The sequence below is a fragment of the Micrasema longulum genome, unplaced genomic scaffold, assembly GCF_059751315.1.
Source record: "Micrasema longulum isolate JH-2025_06_02 unplaced genomic scaffold, ASM5975131v1 h1tg000511l, whole genome shotgun sequence".
NCBI lineage: Eukaryota > Metazoa > Arthropoda > Insecta > Trichoptera > Brachycentridae > Micrasema > Micrasema longulum.
This window is the reverse complement of record NW_028277708.1, coordinates 1,153,262-1,176,471: the sequence shown is the minus strand read 5'-3', so window position 1 is coordinate 1,176,471 and position 23,210 is coordinate 1,153,262. Positions and strand designations below refer to the sequence as shown.

The window sequence follows — 23,210 nt, the reverse complement described above, 5'->3', positions numbered from 1 at the left end:
TATATTAAAACAAAAATAAAGTTTTTCTTTGACTACAATCTTTAAAAAAAAGTCAGAATGATGATCGTGCATGCATAAGAAGGTGCATTACTGTAGAGAAAGAGAAGTATCTATGTAAATAAAATAGAGTTACCTTGTTCTTAGGTACGGGAGAGCGGGGTCTAAAGTAACACGGGTAAAAATAAACAACGCATCTCCCTGCTCTCCTGTAAATAATACCGAAATACTAAATCCGTTGTTTGAAAACTGTGCTCAAGCACTACATCTCCCAATTGACTAGTTTAATGTATCGCAAAGCTTACGTCTAATATTAAGGAATGCCCATAATTCAGCGCTAAATTTTGAATTTAGCTTAAACGACTTTATTTTCGATTTCATTAAATATATTTAACGTTTATGGTTTTTGCAAAATTTGATACGCAACATTTAAAACGTGGTTGGGGTCCGAAGTAACAGAATTTGTAACTCCAAGAAAGCTAGAAATAATTACCAAGAGAATATCGTGGAGGATTCTTTTGACGAAAAAGAGTGATGTTGTTAACGTGATTAACTAGTCATACCGGAGAAGAGTGCGCACAAAAATATGGCCTCACGAAGAATGCACCATGGCATGACGGAGGAAAACTATGTATGTCATAATTGTGAACCTTATTAATATATATGTTTTTGAATATTTTAAATTGTTTGTCGTTTCTGATAATTACATTTGTGATGAACACCGCCATTAATTTCTTTTTGATTCGATTAATAGTTGTCACGTTACTTTCGACCCCGCTATGCGTTACTTTAGACCCCGATAGTGGGATCCAAAGTAATACTAGACAAGTCGAGAATAATATTTTTTTCAGTTTTTATATATCGTATTATCAGCGCAACGATTTTTTAAAGTTTTGTATTTCTGAAATAACTCCGCGTGTAACGTCAGAGATTCATTTCCGCTTATTCTCATTCAGTTCTTCCCATTGGTCCAGAAACAACAAGCAGACCGGAAATCTTCCATAGCTCTCAGATCATAGGTTGATTCACATGAACCAGTGACGTCATTCAAAGTAGTGCGTTTTTAGCAAAATATTTTTGATTATTTTTTCTGTACTGTTCTTGGACTGGCACCTAAAGCGTAAGACTAATTTTCTTACCTTTACATGACAAGAATGATAGAGATTTACCGCATTTGTTGTTCCAATGCAGTTTCCTACGCACCACGGCACTGGCACTGGGCACGGAAAGGGTTGGTTATACACCTAATATTAGCTGTCGTCAATACAAAGTACAAATCAAACTGACGGTGCCTCGACAGAAAAACTACTATGGAGATAGAATAACTGGGAGTGTAGTACCAAAACTGTTTAACTTCATACCTAGTGAAAACAGAAAGGAAAAAAACCTTATATAATTTGAAAAAATCGTCATAAACTTATTAAAAAAAACAAGTGCGCACATAAACATTTAATATTTTTTTATTAAACTTTGTACCTACCCTTTATAAATAAAAAAATGTAACCCGCAGACAAGCTTCGGCTTTGCGGAAACAACAATACAATTATGTATGCTATTTTATTGTTAAAGGATTTTTTTTTTTTTAAATCCAACAAATATTTTACAAAATAATTATAAATACCCAGAATCTTTCATATTTTCTTCAAAGTTACATTTCTTTATTTACCTAATTAAATTCGACCAGGGCCCGTATTTCAATGGGATTTCAACAGTAGTTATGGTAAATTTTATATATTAAGTCAAATTAAATTTTCTGTGTGAAAAATAGAATATGCATTCATTTTTTTTCTAAACATGTTCAACTGCAAATTACCGACGAAGGAACTTTAAATTTTCAAACAAATATACACATTTTCTTATATAAATTTCGATTTTACTTGAAGACTGTCGAAGACTCGGGGCCCAGGAAAATACTGGTTTTGATTTAAAAATAGCTTACCCGCACAAAATTAAACTGATATCGAATTAATTAATTTCCTTGTGTCAAATTTTATTTCCCTGGAGATCTGTCATTAATTAAAAAAGTAGGTCTTGTATTGTTAATTCAATGGGTTAGGCCGTTTTCACACTACAGCGAAAATCCATTCGGCCCGAATTATAACAGAGGGCTATTACTTTTATCGTAAATAATTTATCTTTTTAACCATTTTATTTATTTATTGGCAGCTAAACGCACGAAAGAAACTAAACGAAAAAAGACGATTTTTCAGTTGATCAAAGAAAACAATAAAAACAAAAATTAACACAAGCACACCTTTGAGATTTCCAAATAATTTTTGACCTACCAAAATGTCGTACTACACGATTCCTGCAGAATTAGGTTTGTTTTAAGATTTAAAAAAAAAAATAGCCTCCCTAAATAAATTGAGAAAATAAACGGCACAAATAAATTTAACATAAAATTAAAAGAACACCCTGCAAAAAAACTACTTGATGATTTATGAGGACTAATGAAAAATGTAAATGTATTATATTTCTATATTACAACATTCTGAAAATGTTTGTACCTACTATTAACTCAGTCTAAGTCACTCTCCAAGCGCAAGATCTTGTGTCTTTTTTGAAGAGGCACAGCATTAAAATAAAAAAATACTGAACTAATTTAGGTATAATGGTTTTTTAAAACTATTTGTAAATCATACAATAAGTATAAATTATATTCCCAGGAGTTACTACAACTTAATTCGAGACGTAAATTCTATAATCTTTTTTTTAAACTTTATTCAGAACAACGAAGAAACAAAACAAGGATTACATTTTTTAAACTAAATATATCTCAACAACATATTAGCTAAAAAAACTTTTCTTACACTAATAAAATAAACATATAAAAACGCTTTCAAGAATGGAGGAAGTGGTATTTCTAGGACTAAGATAGATAAGGTCGTTAACATCACATGCTACGCAAAAAATGCAACCATGTTGGCAGTGGCAATTCCTAACGATTAGAACATATCTAATTCAGTTAGGAAATCAAAACGTTTAAATATTTAGGTTTTCAAATCTCGAGCTAATAAAATCGAATCTAATAAAAACTATAATAAATATAACTTAACTATATGTAATATTTTTGTAAAAGTACATGTGAAATGGGTCTTCGACGTAACTGAATACAGAAATAATGCAGTGTTTGAAAATGAATAGTGCTTTTGGCTTTTAACAGATAAATAAATAAAAAAACAATATTAACCAAGTAATAAATGATTGATTGAGCAATATTGATTTTATTTTTTCATAACCATGCAGCGTTTCTTGGTTTGTATGTAATGTAGTTCTCATTAAAAACAGTATCCAAAAACGAAAAAATACCCTCATTATAATAAAAACATGTAATAATTATGTATTATTGCAAATAAAATATCTCGAAGTGAATGTCTTGAATATTTATTTATTAAACTTATGTACAGATAAATTATTGTTAATTGCTAAGATCATAAATTGGTATAAAAACGCGATTCATAAAAACGTTTTCATTTATTTGTTGCATAATTAATTTTAATTAGCGTAAGTTAATTATCGAAAGATTAAGAGCAACCTTCAATTGAAGTGTATTTTTACATGTTTAGGAATGAAAAATAAATTTAAACAATGAAATGTGTTAATGCTATGAATAGGCACATCTTTAAACCATTTAACGTTTTTAGCCACGTAATTTTTTTGAGTTGTTAAGTTTTATAGTCGAATACCAAAATATTTTTGAAATCTAGTCGTAAATATCAAGTTCTATATTCCATTGAAATATTAATTGGATAAGTGTAATGGCGGGTTTGTTGCTAAAAATAAGATAAAAACCCTTTGAACAATTTGTCGTGAACAATGGCGGATGTGAGAAAGATGCGACATTGACTTTCTTTTATATTTGATCTTAAAAAGGTCATATAAAGGCTTTGTATTCTAGGTTTGAAAAAATATATACAACTAACCCAAGTATCAAATTTTATACTTTTGTGCTTATCAATTTGTGACATGAGGTGGCAAAAAAAAATAAACCACTCTCATGTAGAGTTGAAGAAAATCACATGCGTCGTTGTTCTACGATCATGACGAATTGATTGGGTAGATATTATTGTTGCTCAAAACGTGAGTGGGTACCTTCATCCATATTATTTTGAATGTTGAGCTACCGAGAAGAGGTATTATAAAAATAGTGGACTATTTATAGAATGCGACAATGAAATCAAATATGGGTGTGCCTATGTATAGTCAATTGGAACTTATAATAGGTGCCAATTATATAAGTAACCGCGGAAACATTCATTGGACATCCCCAGTAGGAGAGCCCTAATTAGACCACCGGGTGGGGGAAGGTAGTGCGGTGGAAGGGAGAGCTGACATGACCTTCCGCAAAGCCATTCGTTGTTCCGAAAAGCAAAACAACCTTACATTACATCTCCACTTTCAATTTGCAGTATTTAAGTGCCTCGAAGGCTGGACTGGCGTTCATTGTACGCCGGTCGCGTATAGTGCCAAGCAACTCAGCTCTGGATTAAACGTCACTCGTCAGACAAGATGCCCGCAAACACACTCGATCTCTTAGAGCTCAGGGTGGAAGACCCCCCTACAGATAGCGGTTCGTGTGGCGCGATATCTTCCGAAGACGAGAGTTGGGTGCAGCCGTGCCGGCTCAAGGAGGACCAAGCCCATACTCCTACCCCGGCCTGGTTTTCTAGCCTCCCCCACAGGTCCAGACACGAAGACTTCTTCCGGAAAGCAGTGGACATCCTCATCGAGCAGGCAGTTTTCCGAGGAACCTCCAGAGCCAATAAAGTAACGGAATGGAAAGACCCAGAAGAACTTATTAAAATCCTGCAACTTCACCCGGAAAGCAAAGCGGAAAGTCAGGATAAGCTGCTGGAAAGAATGGAGGAAATTATAAAGTATTCAGTTAAAACTGGTCACCCGTATTTCGTGAATCAACTGTTTTCTTCAGTGGATCCGTATGGACTGATCGGTCAGTGGTTAGCAGATGCCCTAAATCCGAGTGTATACACGTACGAAGTAGCTCCGGCCTTTGTTCTGATGGAAGAAGCGGTGCTGGCGGAGATGCGCTCTATTGTGGGGTTCCCGGGAGGGTTGGGAGATGGAATATTCTGTCCCGGGGGCTCCATGGCCAACGGATACGCCATCAGCTGTGCTAGATATGCCTTCAATTCGGACGTTAAGGTACTATTTGATTGTTTTTTATTTTGTTTTTACCGTTGAAATCCTGTAAACCCTTTAGGGTTTGTAGTAAGTAGAATGTGTGTAATAACTTCGTTAATATCATACCTATCTAGGTTAATTTCATGATCTTACACATTATTAAAATATTACTCATGTTACAACTAGTAAGTCATGAAAATACGTTTGGATAATAATTGTGTAGAAGGATAATTTCACAAATTAGAATATTATATTATGTATTATTTAGTAATAATGTGGCCACTTTCGTATTAATCATTTATCATTACTCGGAACTTTCTTTTCTTTCCTACAAATTTAGAAGTTTTCTAACTATCCTTAATCCTAATTATGAAACGATAATTACGTTTCTAACACTTAGCCCAAATCCAAAGAAAAAACCATTATTATATTACATATTTGAACTTAGGTACCTATGATAAGATAGATTTTTCGAACTGTTTGACTTTTTTCCATATTCCCTTCTTTAAGGTATTCTCCATCCCTGTTGTAATTTGTTAAACTTAATGACTCCCAAGGGGGTGAAATCCAGACTTTTGTCCACAAACATTTGAACAAACTCAAATATTGCAATATAAACCAACTGGTCCAAGAAGAAGTTTAAAAATTGGAAAATTGTTTTCAGGCGTTGCCTAGTATGTGAAATAATTCAGTCAGATGAATCTCTTCACAACAATAAAGGTTTTAGCTCTTTAACTTCACTAATGTCAACAAATGGAAGAATTGAATAAAAATGGATGTTCAAACATAGGCAAAATGGTGAATGTTAAACAGTGTGTAATGTGGCCACTTAAACCAGCCAATGACAGGTCATAAACCCTGTAAATACATAGACTTACATATTCCATTCTTTAAGGAATTCTCCACCCCTGTTGTAATTTGTTAAATCTAAATCTTTGTTTTGATTCTGATTTGTTCAATACGATTTTATTATTTTTTTTGGTTCCTTTTTTCGTTGTAAAGTAATATTTTCATCCGTTTGACGTTTTAAAAATATCCTGGATATTATGTATTTTTTAAATAAATCGTAATAACATAGTACCCATACATACAATTCTAATAACATCGTGTACCATATTTGCATATCTACTAGGGGAGACGTGCGTTAGATTTCTTTAACTTAAAAAAAGCCTGCTTATATTGTGATAATTTATTTTCATTCGTAAACAAAATAAATTAATGCCATTTTTGTAGCTTAAAACTTAAAGTCACATCAATTATCATCAATTATGAGATAATAGCAGAATAATTATTATAATTTTTCCACGTGTTTGATAGATTTGGTTTTTAAATGAATGAATAAAACATGTAGGTAATCAAAGAACAGACTTGTTAAAGTAAATAATTATTGTTTTCAGACTAAAGGAGTTCATGCTGCAGGAAGATTAGTCTTGTTCACATCAAATGATGCTCACTACTCGGTTAAGAAATTGGCGTGCTTCATGGGAATCGGATCAGACAATGTCTACCTTATCAATACCGATAAATTAGGTAAAATGGATCCTGCACATTTAGAGGAAGAGATTCAGCGGTCCATTTCCGAAGGCGCCTCCCCATTCATGGTATCTGCGACAGCAGGAACCACAGTTCTTGGTGCCTTCGATCCTCTGCCAGTGATTGCTGACCTCTGCAAGAAATATAATTTGTGGTTCCATGTAGACGCAGCCTGGGGAGGCGGTGCTCTTATATCCAAGAAGTACAGAAGTCTATTGAATGGAGTTGAAAGGTATTTTATTCAAATGAATTACCTAGATCTAGGAGTAACTTAAAACACGCGAAAAATACTTTTGGTATTTACCAAATGGTAAAATATATTTTTATCACTTGCTTTAAGAAAATCTATTATTTCTAAATCCCTAGAGATATAATATCCCATTAATATCTAGTCGATAAAGCCAGGGTACTTGTACCAACAATAAAATAGGTACTAATATCATCATCATTACCTTTCCGCACCTAATGGTGCATAGGGCACTGCATTGGTACACCAATTGCAGCGCATCTTGATATTTTTTTTCTTACATAAAGATAAGATGACCAGGCTTACGCTTCAGGTACCTATACAAATATTCTGGTGTGGAAACACCCCTTTAAATGAATATTTCTTATCAACCATGTCGGGAATCGAACCCGAGACCTCTTGCTTGGTAGGCAAACGAGCTGACCATTACACCACAAGGCCGACATCATCTTACAGTAAACATAACATTTATTTTGAAATTCATTAAAACTCTTTTCATTCTTCATACATTCAGGCGTTACTTCATACATTTTACACCTAAGGCCATTTATGGCCTTTAGATGGTACTGGCTCCTAGCTTCCATAAGAAATAATTTATCCAAAAAGCTAGACGAAAGAGACACGCCAATGGTAAATATCTATAGTGTGTACAAAAATCACTGACGGCCTCGTGGTACAAATACAAACACTAATAAACGCTATCTATGATCACCATTACCTTTCCGCGCCTAATGGTGCATAGGGCACTGAAATATGACACCAACCGCAACTTATCTTGATCATTTTGTACATGAAGGAAATACGATCAATCTTAAGCTTCTTCGATTCCCGATATGTCAACCATATCGGGAATCGAACCCGAGATCTCTTGAATGGTAGACAAATGAACTAAACCACGAGGCGAAGTGTTATTACCTCTACATCATGTATATTACTACCCCATGCAAAAAACTTACATAGTTTTGGTGTGTTGAAGATACCTATTCTTAAAAAGTACGAATATATTTTTTTCACCAATGTTTTATTTTGTAAATGTTTTCGGTAAATAAATTAGATGTTTTACTAATAATGCAAATATAATACCAATAGTATTTTGGGTGCGTTATCTATTCCGCTTTTAGTCTTTCGATTTTAAAAGTAGTCTTGTTTTGCTTTACTATGCCATTTTACCAATAATTTGTCACTTATGAAAATAACGAATTTACATTATTGATGGTTACGTATTCAAACTATAAAAATAATTGAAAATTATTGTTAAAAAAATATCTGCTACTTCGAGCAGTTTAAAAATTTCTATGAAATTGTGACGTCATGTATACAGTGGTCTCTCAATTAATAACTGTTCAAAGTTTAAATGATCAAAATCTCTATTATGGTTAAAGTCGTAAATGCCTAGTCTTCCATATTCTTGCTCTAAAATGTTTTCCATCGCTCTTGCAGGTAATGTGTCATTCCATTATGAGGTCATGTATCTTGTTTAGCTTAAATACGTGTAATTTACTGCATATTACTTTTTTTCCTATTTTCTTATTGAATTGACTTGTCAATTATAATGCAAATATCATTACATTCAGCAAATCGGTCAACGAACTATCAGGGTTGTGTTAAAATGAAATGTAGATAGTAATGAACTCTATTGCTAGACCTTGTTTAATTGAATTTGTCGTTTTTATTCTCACGCGTTTTGTTTAATAAACCAGTTTTAAAATCGGAGTTAGCTACAACTTCCTAAATCCAAGATATTCATGCTTATGTCATGTTAGTGAAGGCGGAAATTAAAAATGCGGTTCTCTAGAGACAAAATGCATTTATAATAAATTGGATTCATGGTGAACTTGATATATTTATTATAACAAGTAGGTGCACGAGGCTATTCAAGGAAAAAACTTATTTATGCTTATAATGAAAAAAATATAACTTTTACTATGGAAAAGCTGTGGGTACAAGCGGAAACTACTTACCTACTACGAGCATATTGCTTCATAATATTGGTGACAGGGAGTTTAGGAGATTGATGGCAGCTGATATTTGACTAACGGTGTTCTAATAACAATGTATGAATAATATATGCATGTGTTCACGGGGGTGAAGAATAGAGTTCTGTGTGTTGGAACCTGAACCCTGGACAGGTGTTTTCATATTTTTAAAACTAAAATACAAATTAAATGACAGATAAAATACCTACGCTTTCTTAAAAATGGGTTCAATATTAGTAGGTATATATATATTTGATAAACATTGTATAAATAAAAATTGTAATTTTGTTAGTGAAAATGAAAATAAAATACAAATGGAATGACATAATATGATATACGCAATAGTTTTGTCTTTCTTAAAGTGGGTTTAATATTAGTATATATCTGATAAACATTGTATTATAAATAAAAAATATAACTTATGTTAGGGATTATTTACATTGAAAGGGGTAGTAGGTAGGAGGAAAAACGGATACCTATGAAATATAATCACCCAAAACTTAATATTTTATTTTTCCAATTTAGTTGTTTCTCTTTTCTGATGTAGTTAATTTGGTTATAATTTAAAATTTGGTACGAATATATTATTGTTTTATGACTAATACAAGTACCTACCGACCCATATATTTTATCGGTTAGAATCCTTTTACCAACCATCCAATATATCACCTCTCGAATATTTTCTTATTAAAAATGAAAAATAAGTTATTGATACCTAAGTAAATGAAAAATATTAAAAAAAAATATAATATCATACAATAAAATCTACTCTTTTCAACAGTTTTCAAAGTCTACGAATCCTACATAATATATTTTTTGGATACTTATTATTTGAAAAAAACCTTTCATTGTGGGTTTTGCGTAAAAAATGTATACATATGTTTTTGTTAAATATAGTAAAAATATAATTCCTGCATACACTATTTATTAAATGTTTACTTAGAGAACTCCGATTTAATTATAAAATAAAAATACAAATGTTTTTGACGAACCAAAAACCGTTTTTGTTTAGTATCCGACGAATAATTGATTACATGACGATTTTTTTCGCATTTCAGGGCTGATTCCGTTACGTGGAATCCTCACAAGTTATTGACTGCTCCTCAACAGTGTTCCACCCTTCTTCTGCGCCATAAAGGAATACTTTCTGAAGTTCACTCTGCCAGTGCCACATATCTTTTCCAAAAAGACAAGTTCTACGACACAAAATATGATACTGGTGACAAGCATATCCAATGTGGTAGAAAAGCAGACGTTCTCAAGTTCTGGTTTATGTGGAAAGCTAAAGGAACAGATGGCTTAGAACAACATGTTGACAAAGTATTTGAAAACTCTGAATATTTCACACAGAACATAAAAAAGCGAGAAGGTTTCAAATTAGTTATAGAAAAGCCTGAATGCACTAACATTTGCTTTTGGTACGAACCACCCAGTATAAGGGGACATATACAAGATGGGGACTATAAAGATAAACTTCATCGTGTTGCCCCTAAAATTAAAGAAAGAATGATGAAAGAAGGAACCATGATGGTTACATATCAACCTCAAAACGATCTACCTAATTTTTTCAGAATTGTTTTTCAAAATTCTGGGCTAGAAAAATTGGATATGATCTATTTCATCAACGAAATTGAAAGATTGGGATCTGATTTATAAAGTTATTTTAAATTACCGGTTTGTTTTTAATAAAAATAAACTTGTTCTTTATTTAGGAAATAAAGTATTGAGAACATTTAATGTTCTCAATGCGTATTTTTTTTTAATGTAAAAAAAAAATACTTAAGATAATTAAATTATTAATTCAGTTATTTGAATAAATTGTGTTTTTTATGTAATATGTATGTGAAAATAAAAAAAATTGCAAATGTCAAGTGTTTTTAATTTTATTATGTTATATAAGTAGGTGGATACAAAATATTTTTATAATCACAGCACCGTGTTTACGTAACATATCATGGCAACATTGGCATTAGCACATCCCAGGAAAATAAAATATAAAATCGTAAAATGTCGTCCGCCATCTTGTAAACGTGACTGACGTGAAGTGTTTTTCTGGCTCTTGGCGATATTTGTGTTGGCAGTTCAGTAAGAATTTGTTTTTTCGTTATATAATAGTATTGGATTCCTCAAAAAAGTCATCATCGTGTGTGATATTTTGTATCGTTGGTAAATAGTCATCAGATAGTTGTATAAAGCGAGGAATATCTGGTAAGACTATTTTAAATTATATTGCGTTAGTGCCATCATACAACTGTTCTCAATTCATATTTGTATTGAGGTCAGTAATATGCGATATGTGTGTGGTAGGTTGTGTTAGGTACGTTATTTAGTTTATTCGGACTATAAAGAAAATCGACAATGGCTGACAAAGGGGCTAACGCTCAAGTCAACTTACAAAACAACGCTATGCAGCAGCAACAGAATGGTTGGATGTATAATAATATGTATCAGTATGGATACGGCATGTATCCGCAATACTATGGAAACTTCTATAATCAGATGACGCCTAATTATAATCAGCAGCAGAATCAGGCGAATCAGAATTTCATTAGTAACGGAAACATGCCCCAAAACAAGGATAATAAAGCCAACTCGCTGCCCGGCAACTTTCCTCCCCTGCCCCCCGGGCCCATCCCTCAGGGGAACCAGAGCTACTTCAGCCCCCAGGCGCCGATCCGTTTCAACATCAACCCCAACGCCAAGAGGGGTCCGCCCTTCCAGCCCACTAATCCTCTCGCGGGGAATAATAGCGGCGGCGCTAAGAAGAAAAGAAAACGGAACAGAAACAATCAAAATAACTCCTTCGGGTCTATGAATCTTCTGGATTCCTCCGACCTGCCCCCCCTTCCCGCGGGGGCTCCTCCGCTGCCCCCGTGCCCGCCGCCCTCGGCGCCGCCGCCGCCGCCGCTGGAGGTGCCCCCGCCGCCGCCGCCCGCCCCTCCCGCGGCGGCCCCTTCCCTTCTCCCGCCGCCCGTCCCCGCGGCAGCCCCCCTCCCCGTGACCAAGCCTAACGGTTTCGACAATCCTACGGGGGCCTGGCCCGAGAGCCTCAACAAATACATCATGCGATGCTATGAGAAATGTAAGACGGACTTGGATCGGGATCAGATAGAGGTGTGCTTGAAGGGGCGCATCACCGTGGCCGCCAGTCGAGAAGAGCTGTGGTTCAAAAATTGGGACGTGGAGCCCATTCCCAGTGTGCATAGCGAGAGGAACACACTGACCCTGGCCGCCCCGCGGGTGGTGGCGCGCCCCTCCCCGGGGGCTCGCCCCAAGGGGCCGCGCCCCCCCTACCGCTCTCCCTCTCCCACCAGGTCCCGAAGTCCACACCGTAAGCGACGCAGGTAATTAACCTTTTCATAATGTGTTCTATTATAAATATATGAAAATATTGTTATAAATTTATTTTGAGAGAGAAGCAATTCCTTAGTTTGTTAGGTATCCTATGAATTAATACAGTTTTTTAATTAGTGTTGTTAAACAGTAGTGCTGTAAAACAGCGTTCCATTTTTTAAAAATATGGATACGTACATATTACACACTAAGTCAGACTTTGTGGTTGATATTAAGGATGCATAATTTAACATGCAATACATTATCTTTTGTTGATCATTATCTCAGAGCAATAACGCTATAGAACCGCCCATATGGACAAAAATCCATTCTAGGATTATCAATCACAAAGTTAGCCATAGTTTAACACCAAACAGAGAATCGCAAGCGCAATTAAACTGTATTAAAAATACTTATCTCAATTTACAATCTCACAGTTGTTTTTACTCATGTGTGTTCTTATTTAAAAAAAATGTAAATACTCTTAATATTTAATAAACATCGTCGGCCTAACTTGTAGAACTTGTAAGTCCCAAACTTATATTTGTTCATGATAACAAATTTGTTTTTCAATATATATTTTTTTAATAATGGAACACCACAAACATGCAATTTTTACACACTTACAGATTATTTGAAGTCCTAATAGAAAACGCCAAAATGTCAATTTTGACCATTTGTGGACTTGCGAGTTTTACAAGTTAGGGTGACCAATGTACAAAACTATGCAGATAGCTCCTAGCAATATGTTTCTATCTTTACAGCGACAGTTCATCAAGTGCCAGTGATGAGAATTTTAAGCCTCTGAATAAAAATTACAAAAATAAAAGCCGAGGTAAATTATCTGATAGACTCGGTCCAGACAATAATAGTAAAAAAAATAGAAATGCTAAAATTGGAAAGGCGCAAAAGAAAAAGCCGAATATTGTATTCTCTCCGGAATTCACGGCATCTGATAGGCTGCAGCAGCGCGCCGCCCGGTTCAATAACGGTCAGGCCACTATTCCCAGTATAGCCAGCTCTCCCCACCCCAACTCTAAGCCAAAAAAATTCCTCGATGTGTCATTCCAGAACCTGATTGTGGAAGACACAGCGGGAGATTTTGACTGGACGGAGTTTCATATTGTAGGAACCTGTACAGATTTGGAGAAATCCTTCTTACGACTCACCAAGGCACCGTCTGCGGGTGAAGTTAGACCTGTAAGTGTGCTGCAGAAGTCCCTCCAGAACGTTAAGGATCGATGGGTGGCTAAGCAAGATTATCGATATGCCTGCGATCAACTCAAATCTATCAGACAAGATCTTACAGTGAGTTTTCATCTCTATTTATATTTTAAATAATAGTTATTAAAACACCTTTGCGGTTATTGCCGGCTAAAGCCATCGCAATTGTCTCTCATTTAAGGAATGAGAGCTGCAGCCGTCAGTCCAAAAGTCATTAGTAGTGAAAAGATGACTAAAACATATGTGAAACTGAAGTAATTATATGGTAGGATGAGATATTGTGTCGCTACAGAAAATAACCCAGCAACCAAAGTCTATCTGTATGTTAGTCAAATAAGATTAACTTTAAACCATCAACTACATACCAATCGGAAGTAAAACATCCCAAAAAATAAGAGTTGTGATATTTCTGTATGCAAGAGGTTTTTTTTTCTCGGTATTTTGCTGTTTTTTTTTTCATTCTTTAAATATACTTTTTTCTATACAACATACATTCGTTCATTTTTTTATTATGACTTTAAATATGTTTCTTACTATGTATTCTGTTTTTATTTTGCATTTTACTGAGTTTCAAAATATTTTTATAGACATATTTATACATTTTAATGGTTTTTACTATGTTTTCACTGCATTTAATACTTTGTTTTTTTTTTTTTGCTACGTTTTTTTACTAAATTTTTACTATGTTTTTACTACATTTTTATTATGTTTTTACTACATTTTTACTATGTTTTTACTCCAATTTTACGATGTTTTTATTACATTTTACTATGTTTTTATTACATTTTACTATGTTTTTACTACATTTTTTACCATGTTTTTACTCCATTTTTTTACTTTGTCCTGTATCTTTATAACTGTTTCTATATATTGATTACCGTTTTTTATATTTTTTTTACTGTCTTAGAACGGGGTAAATAACCCTAGTTAGACAGTCAAAGCAACTTTACATAAATTATAATTTTGTGTATGTAATATAAAATAAAAAATAAAAAGAGGTAAACTACGGTAACTCCAAATATGATTTAATTATGAATTTAATTATTATTATGGAACAACAATATTTTGAGTTTGTCCAAATTTTGTAGACAAGAACTGGATTCAACTCCCTGGGGAGTATTCAATTGGAAATAATTCAATTGGATGAATCTCACCCGCATAAATAAAGGTTTCAGCTCTTTAACTTCACAAACATCAACAGATGAAAGAATTGAAGGAATATAGATGTTCAAATATAGGCAGAATGGTGAATCTTACACAGTGTGTAAAGTGGCCACTTAAACCAGCCATTGACAGTTCATAAGCCCTGTAGATGCCTAGACTTCTATATTACCTTCTCTTAAATGTTCTTCATCTCTGTTGTAATATGTATTATTATGTATGTCGAGATCAAATTTGTCATCCTCTATTACATGCTAAACACCATTAACTCCTAATTTCTTTAATAACAAAGATAATTTTATTTATTTAAATTCGAAGTACAAAGAATAAGTACTTAGGCGGACTTATTGCTAAAAGCAATATCTTCCAGCCGGCAATTTTTTAAAAAATGGTAATTCCACACCAAATTAGAGGTTAAGGACAATAAGAAAACATACAGTACTCCCAAAGATTTTTAAAATGTGTATCAATGTATTTTAAAAATTTACTTTAAAGCCTCTCTTGAGAAGTCGGGTTTTTGGAGATACTGTAGTTTACCTCTCGCATGCAGATTTGTCCATATCAGATATGAAAAAAAAGTGAGAGCGTCAAATGGTATTTATTATTTAGTATAATTGTTTTTAAATTATGAACTCAACAAAATTGAAGTATATAATATGTATATGTTTTATTTCCTTTTTTGGGACGGATTTTTTTAACCTTATGCCATTTTCAAAGGGATATTTGAGTTCATATTTGCAATTTTGTCATATACAGTATGAGGAAGTGTGACACATTGATAAAAATAATTTTTATTTTACCAGTATTAATATTGAACCCTAATAAAACATGTGGATATGAATTAAAGTTTTACAAATAAATCATTTACTGCCAATTTCACCTATTTTAGAAATGAACCATTTCTACAGATATAAATATTAGATATTAACAAATATTTATTTGTTTAGGTTCAAGGCGTCCGTGATGAGTTCACCATACAGGTGTATGAGACTCACGCTCGCATTGCTCTGGAGAAAGGTGACCATGAAGAGTTCAACCAATGTCAGACACAACTCAAGATGCTCTACACTGAGTTACCAGGAGTTGGTAAAGGGATGGAGTTCACGGCGTATAGGATACTTTATTATATTTACACCAAAAATACATTAGGTAATAAATAGCAATACTGTATTAATTCATGACATAGGATGGGGTACTTGAATGAAACCGGACTAATATTTTTTAAATCATTTATTTCATTAGTTTACAAAAAACCTTTAATAACCTTTACTCTCCATTGGAGCTAATGTATCTGTCCAATCTTCCAATGTCTATTCCGTTGTTGGAAACATTTTTTAAATTAGTCTTCCGTGATGCTTGACAACGCCTATCCTTTCGCGTCTCCTTTCATTAGAAGCAATCAAAAGAAGTCACAAATGGCTAGATCGTTGCATTGAACTCCAAGTCACTCCAGATAGCTCCACAACTTATTTGACGGTCTTTCGTCGGTCTCCCAGGATGATTAAGCCAATTTTAGCGTCATTTTCGTCGGTTCGGGACGTTGAAGGATGTCCAGAGCGAGGTGGTCATAGATTGACATATCACCTCTTTTAAAACGGGAAAACCACTCAAACATTTGAGTTTTCCCCAGAACGTGTTTGATAACAGTTGATAACATTTTAAGAGTTTCTGAGCCAGTTTTCCCGAGCAGAATGCAAAGACAAGCATACTGCATGGTATACTGACTGAGAAAAGGTAGCTCTACACGGTCCTTCTGAAAAAACATAGTACTACAAAAATTCCGCCTACCACAACATTAATCGGTTTCTTTTGGGAACCCCCTCCTACATATTATTGTTGATGCGGTTATTTCATGTAAATCTAATATTTATCTTTACTTTTTCATTTATATTCATATGTTTTGTACGTTATTATTCCTCTATTCTATATTTTTTAAATTATATTTTGTTGTGCTAGCACTCTTCGTCGGTGTTGGAACTTGTGTCCTCATATTAAATAGTAAATAAAATGAAATTATATGTGTTCTGAAAACTGCCTGATCTGTAAAAATAATAATAACTTTTGTCTGGAACTGTTTTTTTTAAATCTTTTTTTATTGAAGCATAAATCAGCAAATTTATAGAAAAATTGTTATTTTCAGATTTAACCACAATTCTGAAAACCCTATCTGTTGAAGAGAAAAATGATAATTGCATTAGTCACGCTCTACAAATGAGAAGTGCGTGGGCCACAGGAAACTTTCACAGGTTCTTCCACCTTTACCAGAGTGCTCCACTTATGGCGGGTTTCTTGGTGGACTGGTTTATAGAACGAGAGAGAAAAGCTTACCTCAAGTGCATCATCAAATCGTATGTTATATTATTGATAAGTCATCATTTTATTACAATTTCATCAGCTTACAATTCTCACATTTGTTTGTTGAAAGGAACTATTGAAGTACATAATTAATTTTTTTCTTTCTAAATTGATTTCTTCGAGCCTTGTTATTAAAATATGAATATTTTTGAATTATCAAATAGTTAAATGAATGTTTAGTTTAAATTTCCCTGAAGACATAAATTTGAACATAATTTATATACTAGCTGGTAATAAGACAAAAATACAATCAATAATTTCAATTTTCACCATACACAATGTTACTGAATTTCATTTGAATTAATATTTTTCAATAGTCCCAAATAACTAAACATTATGTAATATATCAAATGTGTAATTCATCTGTAATCACATAAACAAATATTTGCCCCCTTTGAGCAAGTCACCTTCATGTGTTGGTATGGTTACTCATACGAGTATATCGGCACCTATGAGTAATATCGTAACCCACAAAATACGATTTTACTGGATTTAAAGATATTTTTGTCTAGTATAGTGTAGACAGATTTTTGAAAAAAATGCTACGTGCATTTATTTTTAATATTTTTTTTATAGTCTGGAGAACATTGTAACTGATACTTACGCCGTTTCCAGTTATCTATTTCGCACTGTGAAAATTTTCATGAGGGTTCATAGAATAGTATTTCTAAAAAATATGAGATATGGGCTATATGCTTCCCAAAAAAACATAACAAATTGCAAAATATTTTTTTCTTCATTGAAATTAAAGATATAATAATTACATTAATTTGAATAATAGAGAAAATCCATTAAAAACTAAAATCAATAATTTCTGAGTTACGACATAATGTGTTGGGTCAATATGTTGTTCACGCTGCCATGCATTCTTGTCTAATATTTCATCTTGTAAATCTCATTTTCGTCTATTTATTCGAATTTAATTTCTCATTGGCTAACTGAAAGCTTTAAATGTATTTATTACCAATCAAGAAATAGTGTGTATTGATTATTAAAAATAAAAAAAATAAACACTCCCCGTTGCTGCTCACACTGCTGTAACTAAAAAAAACATGTAATAAAAATAATATCTTCGTGGTATTTACGCCAATAACCTTAATTTTTCTTTAGCGATTTATCAAATTGCCTATAGAATTGCACGGCTTCAATTTTAAAAGAATCCTTTTAATGGTACTGAAACTCTTGATCAATTCAGAAGACTGGGTTACTTCAAAATCAGTATCAGTAAATCATGCATTCAAATCATTATAATATGATTTTAATGAATCGTGACCTGCTTATTTGTAACATTCATGGAGGGAGATACAAATATGTGTTAAAAATACTAATTTTGAGGTTACCAGTTGTAGTACTTACTCTGCGAGGTAATATGTATATATCAACACAATATTTATCTTGTTATTTGTCTTTTTATGATTCATTTTCCTCCTCAATTGTTTTCTTCATACACATTTTCAGCTTTTTATTTATTATTATACTCAGGGTCATTTTTTCAAACAATAGGTTAGTTATTATTTGTTAATAAATGTGATCATTAGTTATGTGTAAATAAATTAAAGCCAGCCTCTTGGTGTAATGGTCAGCGTGTCTGCCTACTATGCGAGGTCTCTGGTTAAATTCCCAGCATAGTTGATATAAAATATTGATTTAAAATGGTGTGTTCAAACTAGAATATTTCTATACTGAAGCATAAGACTGATCATCTTACCTTCATGTAACGAAAATGAACAAGATATGCTGCGATTGGTGTACCGATGCAGTGCCCTATGCACCTTTGGGTGTGGAAAGGAAATGATGTCCTTTTGGAATATTTTTGTCCAATTTTATTAAATAGACTTTTCTAATTGTAATAATATACTTACTTTTTAGCTACACAAATACGGAATGATGGCTCTGGGTATAATTTATATAAATAGATCATCAGTACTCTTATTTTAACACATTGTTTGTGGGAAACGGTAAATACGTATTTTGCATACTATCCCTGGAGCTCGGGGGATGACTAAACTTCTTTTGTCAGTTTATTTTATTCATAATCAATCGCTGTTGTATTTGCACCGTTACTGATAACTTATTTATTACATATTATTTTTACTATTATAGTTATATTTGGTATCCGAAAAATCTCCAAAACAAGATCCTCTATGAATATGAAAAAACATATGTTTGAAGAAATTTATACTAAGGAGATGTCATCAAAAAATAATGTAACCAAACCCGCTTTAATGTAAATTCTGTGATGTGCCATTACATAAAGGGACATGTTTCCAAAGTCTTAGTTGTTTTGTATTTTACTTTTTTTTTTCCTAAATATTTTGCGGTTTTTTTCCTAATATTCTAATTCTTAAGCTTGAGAACTGATTATTAAAAATTAAAATTTGTGTCGTAATTATATGTAATAAAGAATTAATAATTATAATTGATTAATTAATATAATCATTTTTGATATGGAACTATCTAAATGTTATATCTATTTTACATGAAACTTAATTTCTCGCGCAAATGTGAAAAAGTTTCCCACTTTCCGACGTGGATTACCCGCTAAATTCCCGGCCAACAATGTGTTAATATTGCAATGGCAATTTATTTTCTCACTTTAAAAAAGGGAAAATTTACTGTTTTTTTTAAAATTATTATTATGTACTTACAATTTCTATCTTTATCTTGTATGCTTTATCTGTGTTTTAAATTAACCTTTTTTTTTATTATTTCTCAAACCACCGATTGAAAAATCCTATGCAAATTTCAACTTTTTTGTTTATGAAACACATTAATAAATTTGTAGGAGGAAAATGATTCATTAATTTGTTTGCTTAATTTTTGTACTGTGTGAACTTATAATCTTATTCTTAATGTTTAGTTATCGCCAGAATGTTCCTGTAGAGTTTTTGAAATCTGAGATGGCTCTGGAGACAATGGAACTGACTTTAGAGTTCCTCGGACAGTTCGGTCTCACCTTCACGGATGACAGTCGGGAACAGTTAGACTGCAAGACAAGTATGGCTGTTGTCGGCAACATATAAGGCCATTTCAGCATGTGCATCCTGTTAGATATGTTACCTCGGTACTTAAAGTACGCTCCTTAGTCAGTTTAGCCCTGTATGATACGTTTAAAAAATAATATTTCATAATATAATCTACTTAATACAGAGTGAAATCGGACACTTAGAAACTATAAGAACAAAGGAAAGTGAAGAAACAGTGTACATAAACTTTAATAAATGAAGTGGACAAAATAAATTTACGACTGTTATGCAGGCGTATGAATTATATGTATATAAGTATATATTTTTAAATTGAAGCCCTTATATGACGTGATATTAGTTATTTATTGATATTTTAACAATATTACGGATGTATATTTTAAATAATTAAGGCAAATGAAGATTTTTATTTCCAACAAAATGGAAACCTTCGCAAATAAAATGGAGACCTCTGGCTGGTGCTGTTGAATGAATTATATGTAAATATGAAATAATACAAATGGAAATTAAGGACACTAAATAAGATGAATAAATAACGCATGACTGATAGATGATGCAAACAGCACTAAAGTGCATTACTATGATTGTGTGCGATTACAGAATACAATAAAACCTTCGAGGAGAAAAATATTTACACAAAATTAATGAGCAACTTTGGATCTAAGAAAATGAAGAGGATTAGAACCCAGCATTATGGCTAGACTTAACACCTGCACAACATTGGAAAACTTCACTACTGAAAAATCAAGATTTGCGTCAACTATCCAGTTTGCTTGAAACAACTACATATAAGGTTTACCTTCTGCAGTTTGATAGGCTGAGATGTTCTGTCAATTCAGTTAATGACAACTCGACATTTCTGCGTTTCATAATTTAATTTATTTTTGTCTTCCCTTTGCTCATTACAGCAAAGAATATTCCAATAGGTTTGGTTGTTGGTAGGGTTTCTGCTGTTGAATCTGTTCCTCGAAGCTGCTTACTACGCCGCGGAAGTAATTCCTGATGTGGATTTTGGCCACCACTCGCAGTAAATCCGTGACGCCAGAAGAAATCCCTCCTAATCCCAAGTATATTTCCTAAAATTCATCCCACTCCTTCAAGCACAAGTTCACATATTCCCAGTCCCTCTAATTTCTTTATCATTGTTCTTTTTACCTTTTTAGGTTGTTTTTGCTATTACCAATTATTTATTGCTTCCATTTTAGATTTTTTCTAAGATGAAAGCAAAACTCTCAATTCTTTTAAAATAAAGTTTTTTATAAAATTTATGTTTTATTTCTACCCCATACACCTCTAAAATTCTATAAATTTTATTTTTCCTTTCTATACCCAGTAACAGATCTGGTAACAATAATTTAGTATTATTGGTGCTTATTAAGTTTATGTACATAGATGAAAGAACAATGAAGATTTAGCAAAATACCCAAGAAAATTTTCTGTGCAGAATAATATTCCAAAAAGATAACCAAGTACCATCAAACAAACGGCATTATTTTAAGTACCCGTAACATATTAAACAAAATGTTTTTTGTTGGTTTAAATTTCCTCATTAGGCTCACACTAACATTTGTAAATTGTTTTTATTTTACTGGATAATAAAATGTTTTTTTTTCGTCTGAATCTGGTCTACATTGGCTGAGGCGATGGCTGCAAAAACTTCATCATTTTTCTAAGAAAATTTAGGTAGTTGAATTCAATTTTTTTAAATATGTTTTACTTTGATGCACCAGCATACAGAATGTGTAAATATTTTAATGATTTTTTTCATTTGAAAGATCATTCAACTCTTTATAGGACACCTAGAACAAAGCAGTTCTTAAATATACCACAAGAATGAGGAAGTTCAGCTTACATGTGGTAAAAATTAGAGCATTTAATCGTAGGGCATAGTTTCTCAAAAATGTATGAAAATATGAATAAAAAAGTAAACAAAAATTATTCAATAACATCACAATTCAGCCAATTGATAATAGCGTTGACATGTGTTGTGATAGATTTCCAGCTTCCGGGAAGCCATTTTTTCAACATTTAGTATATTTTGATAGCTATGGGGTTCTCCTTTAAATGTCAGGACCACTCACTGTACGACAGAGTAATTTCAAAATTACAAATGAAAAAAAAAAAGCATGGCAATGAGAATACGATACGTAAATATATATTAGGTGTACGACTTAGCTTCTGCCGTTTTTTTCCGTAATTCGAGGTCTCTTTGTAAGAAACTGGTCATTCAATGTTTTGTCTATCGCCAGCCACTACTTTTTACCATCTTTCAGGCAGTGTTCAAATCCTATATTGGAAAAACTGGTTATTTGAAGTGAACCACGAATTGGTCCAATTTTTTTTACTTCTTCATAAGACCGGAAGTGGTGGTCATCTAGGCCACGGCCTGTGCTATCAATTGAAATAAGTGATAATCAAAGAGAGCAACATCTGAAGAATACGACGGGTGGGGTAGGACTTCCTATTTCAACGTTTCCAAGTTTGTCTTGACCACTTTTGCAACACGGAGTTGAGCATTGTCATGCTGCAAAATCACTTTATTGTGTCTCTCGTTGTATTGTGGCCGTTAGTCTGTCAATGCTCTGCTCAAATGCATTAATTGTGTTCGATAACGATCGCCTGTGATTGTTTCACTCTGTTTTAACAGTTCATAATACAGTACTTCGAGCTAGTCCTACCAAATACATAGAGCATGACCTTAGGTTCACAACCTAAGCTGTGAATATTCGGTTTAGCCGTCAATGTGAAAGCATGGCCGGAAAATCCCCATGATTTTCTGCGCTGGGGATTATCGTAATGGATGCATTTTTCCTCCCCAGTCACAATGTGATGCAGAGATGCCTTCCGTCTTTACCTTTCAAGCAGTAGTCCACAAGCAAAAACATATCTCAATTTCAATGCGTGGTTTTGAGGCGTTTTGAGATTCTGCATATTCAAAAATCTTCTCTCCCACCATTATGGCTGTCTTCGCCGTGCAAATCACCGTCCTTCAAGCGCTGAAACCACTCAAGACACATTCTTTCACTAATAGCGACCTCACCATAAATATTTAAGAGCATTTGATGTACATTATAGTTTATATTCGTTTTAATATAAGCTAACTTAAGAAATAAATAAAAAAAAATTGATGAGCCTTAGCTGCAGGTTTCTTTATATTGAAGCAAAAAATTAAAACCTCCCGCAAATGACGAGAATTTGGCTCGTAAACTGACATTTTTGAAAATATCTATTGATCGAGAATAACTTTATGATCCACAC

General features: G+C 33.2%; 2 protein-coding genes across 3 annotated transcripts; both read left to right on the top strand.

Annotated features, from left to right (window-relative positions):
• Nucleotides 1-4,466: 4,466 nt before the first annotated feature.
• Nucleotides 4,467-10,762, top strand: b (glutamate decarboxylase-like protein black). Its single transcript, XM_088227553.1, has 3 exons — nucleotides 4,467-5,160; nucleotides 6,537-6,904; nucleotides 9,954-10,762. Exons 1-3 carry the CDS (start codon nucleotides 4,507-4,509, stop codon nucleotides 10,549-10,551), a joined length of 1,620 nt encoding a protein of 539 aa, XP_088083679.1. The 5' UTR covers nucleotides 4,467-4,506; the 3' UTR covers nucleotides 10,552-10,762.
• Nucleotides 10,763-10,907: 145 nt separating this feature from the next.
• On the top strand, nucleotides 10,908-21,216 carry LOC148280922 (leukocyte receptor cluster member 8). 2 transcript variants are annotated; one of them, XM_088227576.1, is made up of 5 exons: nucleotides 10,908-12,239; nucleotides 12,993-13,536; nucleotides 15,561-15,762; nucleotides 16,754-16,961; nucleotides 19,829-21,216. In XM_088227576.1, exons 1-5 carry the CDS (start codon nucleotides 11,254-11,256, stop codon nucleotides 19,989-19,991), a joined length of 2,103 nt encoding a protein of 700 aa, XP_088083702.1. In that variant the 5' UTR covers nucleotides 10,908-11,253; the 3' UTR covers nucleotides 19,992-21,216. The 2 variants fall into 2 exon arrangements, with proteins under 2 accessions (XP_088083702.1, XP_088083703.1); XM_088227577.1 differs by having other exon boundaries at nucleotides 20,119-20,244.
• The last annotated feature ends 1,994 nt before the right edge of the window (nucleotides 21,217-23,210 follow it).

What these genes read in the sequence shown, in the direction of transcription:
- b (XM_088227553.1), top strand. Translation starts at nt 4,507, where the DNA reads ATGCCCGCAAACACACTCGATCTCTTAGAGCTCAGGGTGGAAGACCCC. An exon ending in CCTTCAATTCGGACGTTAAG is followed by an intron (nt 5,161 to 6,536) that starts GTACTATTTGAT and finishes TATTGTTTTCAG; the next exon opens with ACTAAAGGAGTTCATGCTGC. An exon ending in CTATTGAATGGAGTTGAAAG is followed by an intron (nt 6,905 to 9,953) that starts GTATTTTATTCA and finishes TTCGCATTTCAG; the next exon opens with GGCTGATTCCGTTACGTGGA.
- LOC148280922 (XM_088227576.1), top strand. Translation starts at nt 11,254, where the DNA reads ATGGCTGACAAAGGGGCTAACGCTCAAGTCAACTTACAAAACAACGCT. An exon ending in CCACACCGTAAGCGACGCAG is followed by an intron (nt 12,240 to 12,992) that starts GTAATTAACCTT and finishes CTATCTTTACAG; the next exon opens with CGACAGTTCATCAAGTGCCA. An exon ending in TTACACCAAAAATACATTAG is followed by an intron (nt 15,763 to 16,753) that starts GTAATAAATAGC and finishes TGTTATTTTCAG; the next exon opens with ATTTAACCACAATTCTGAAA.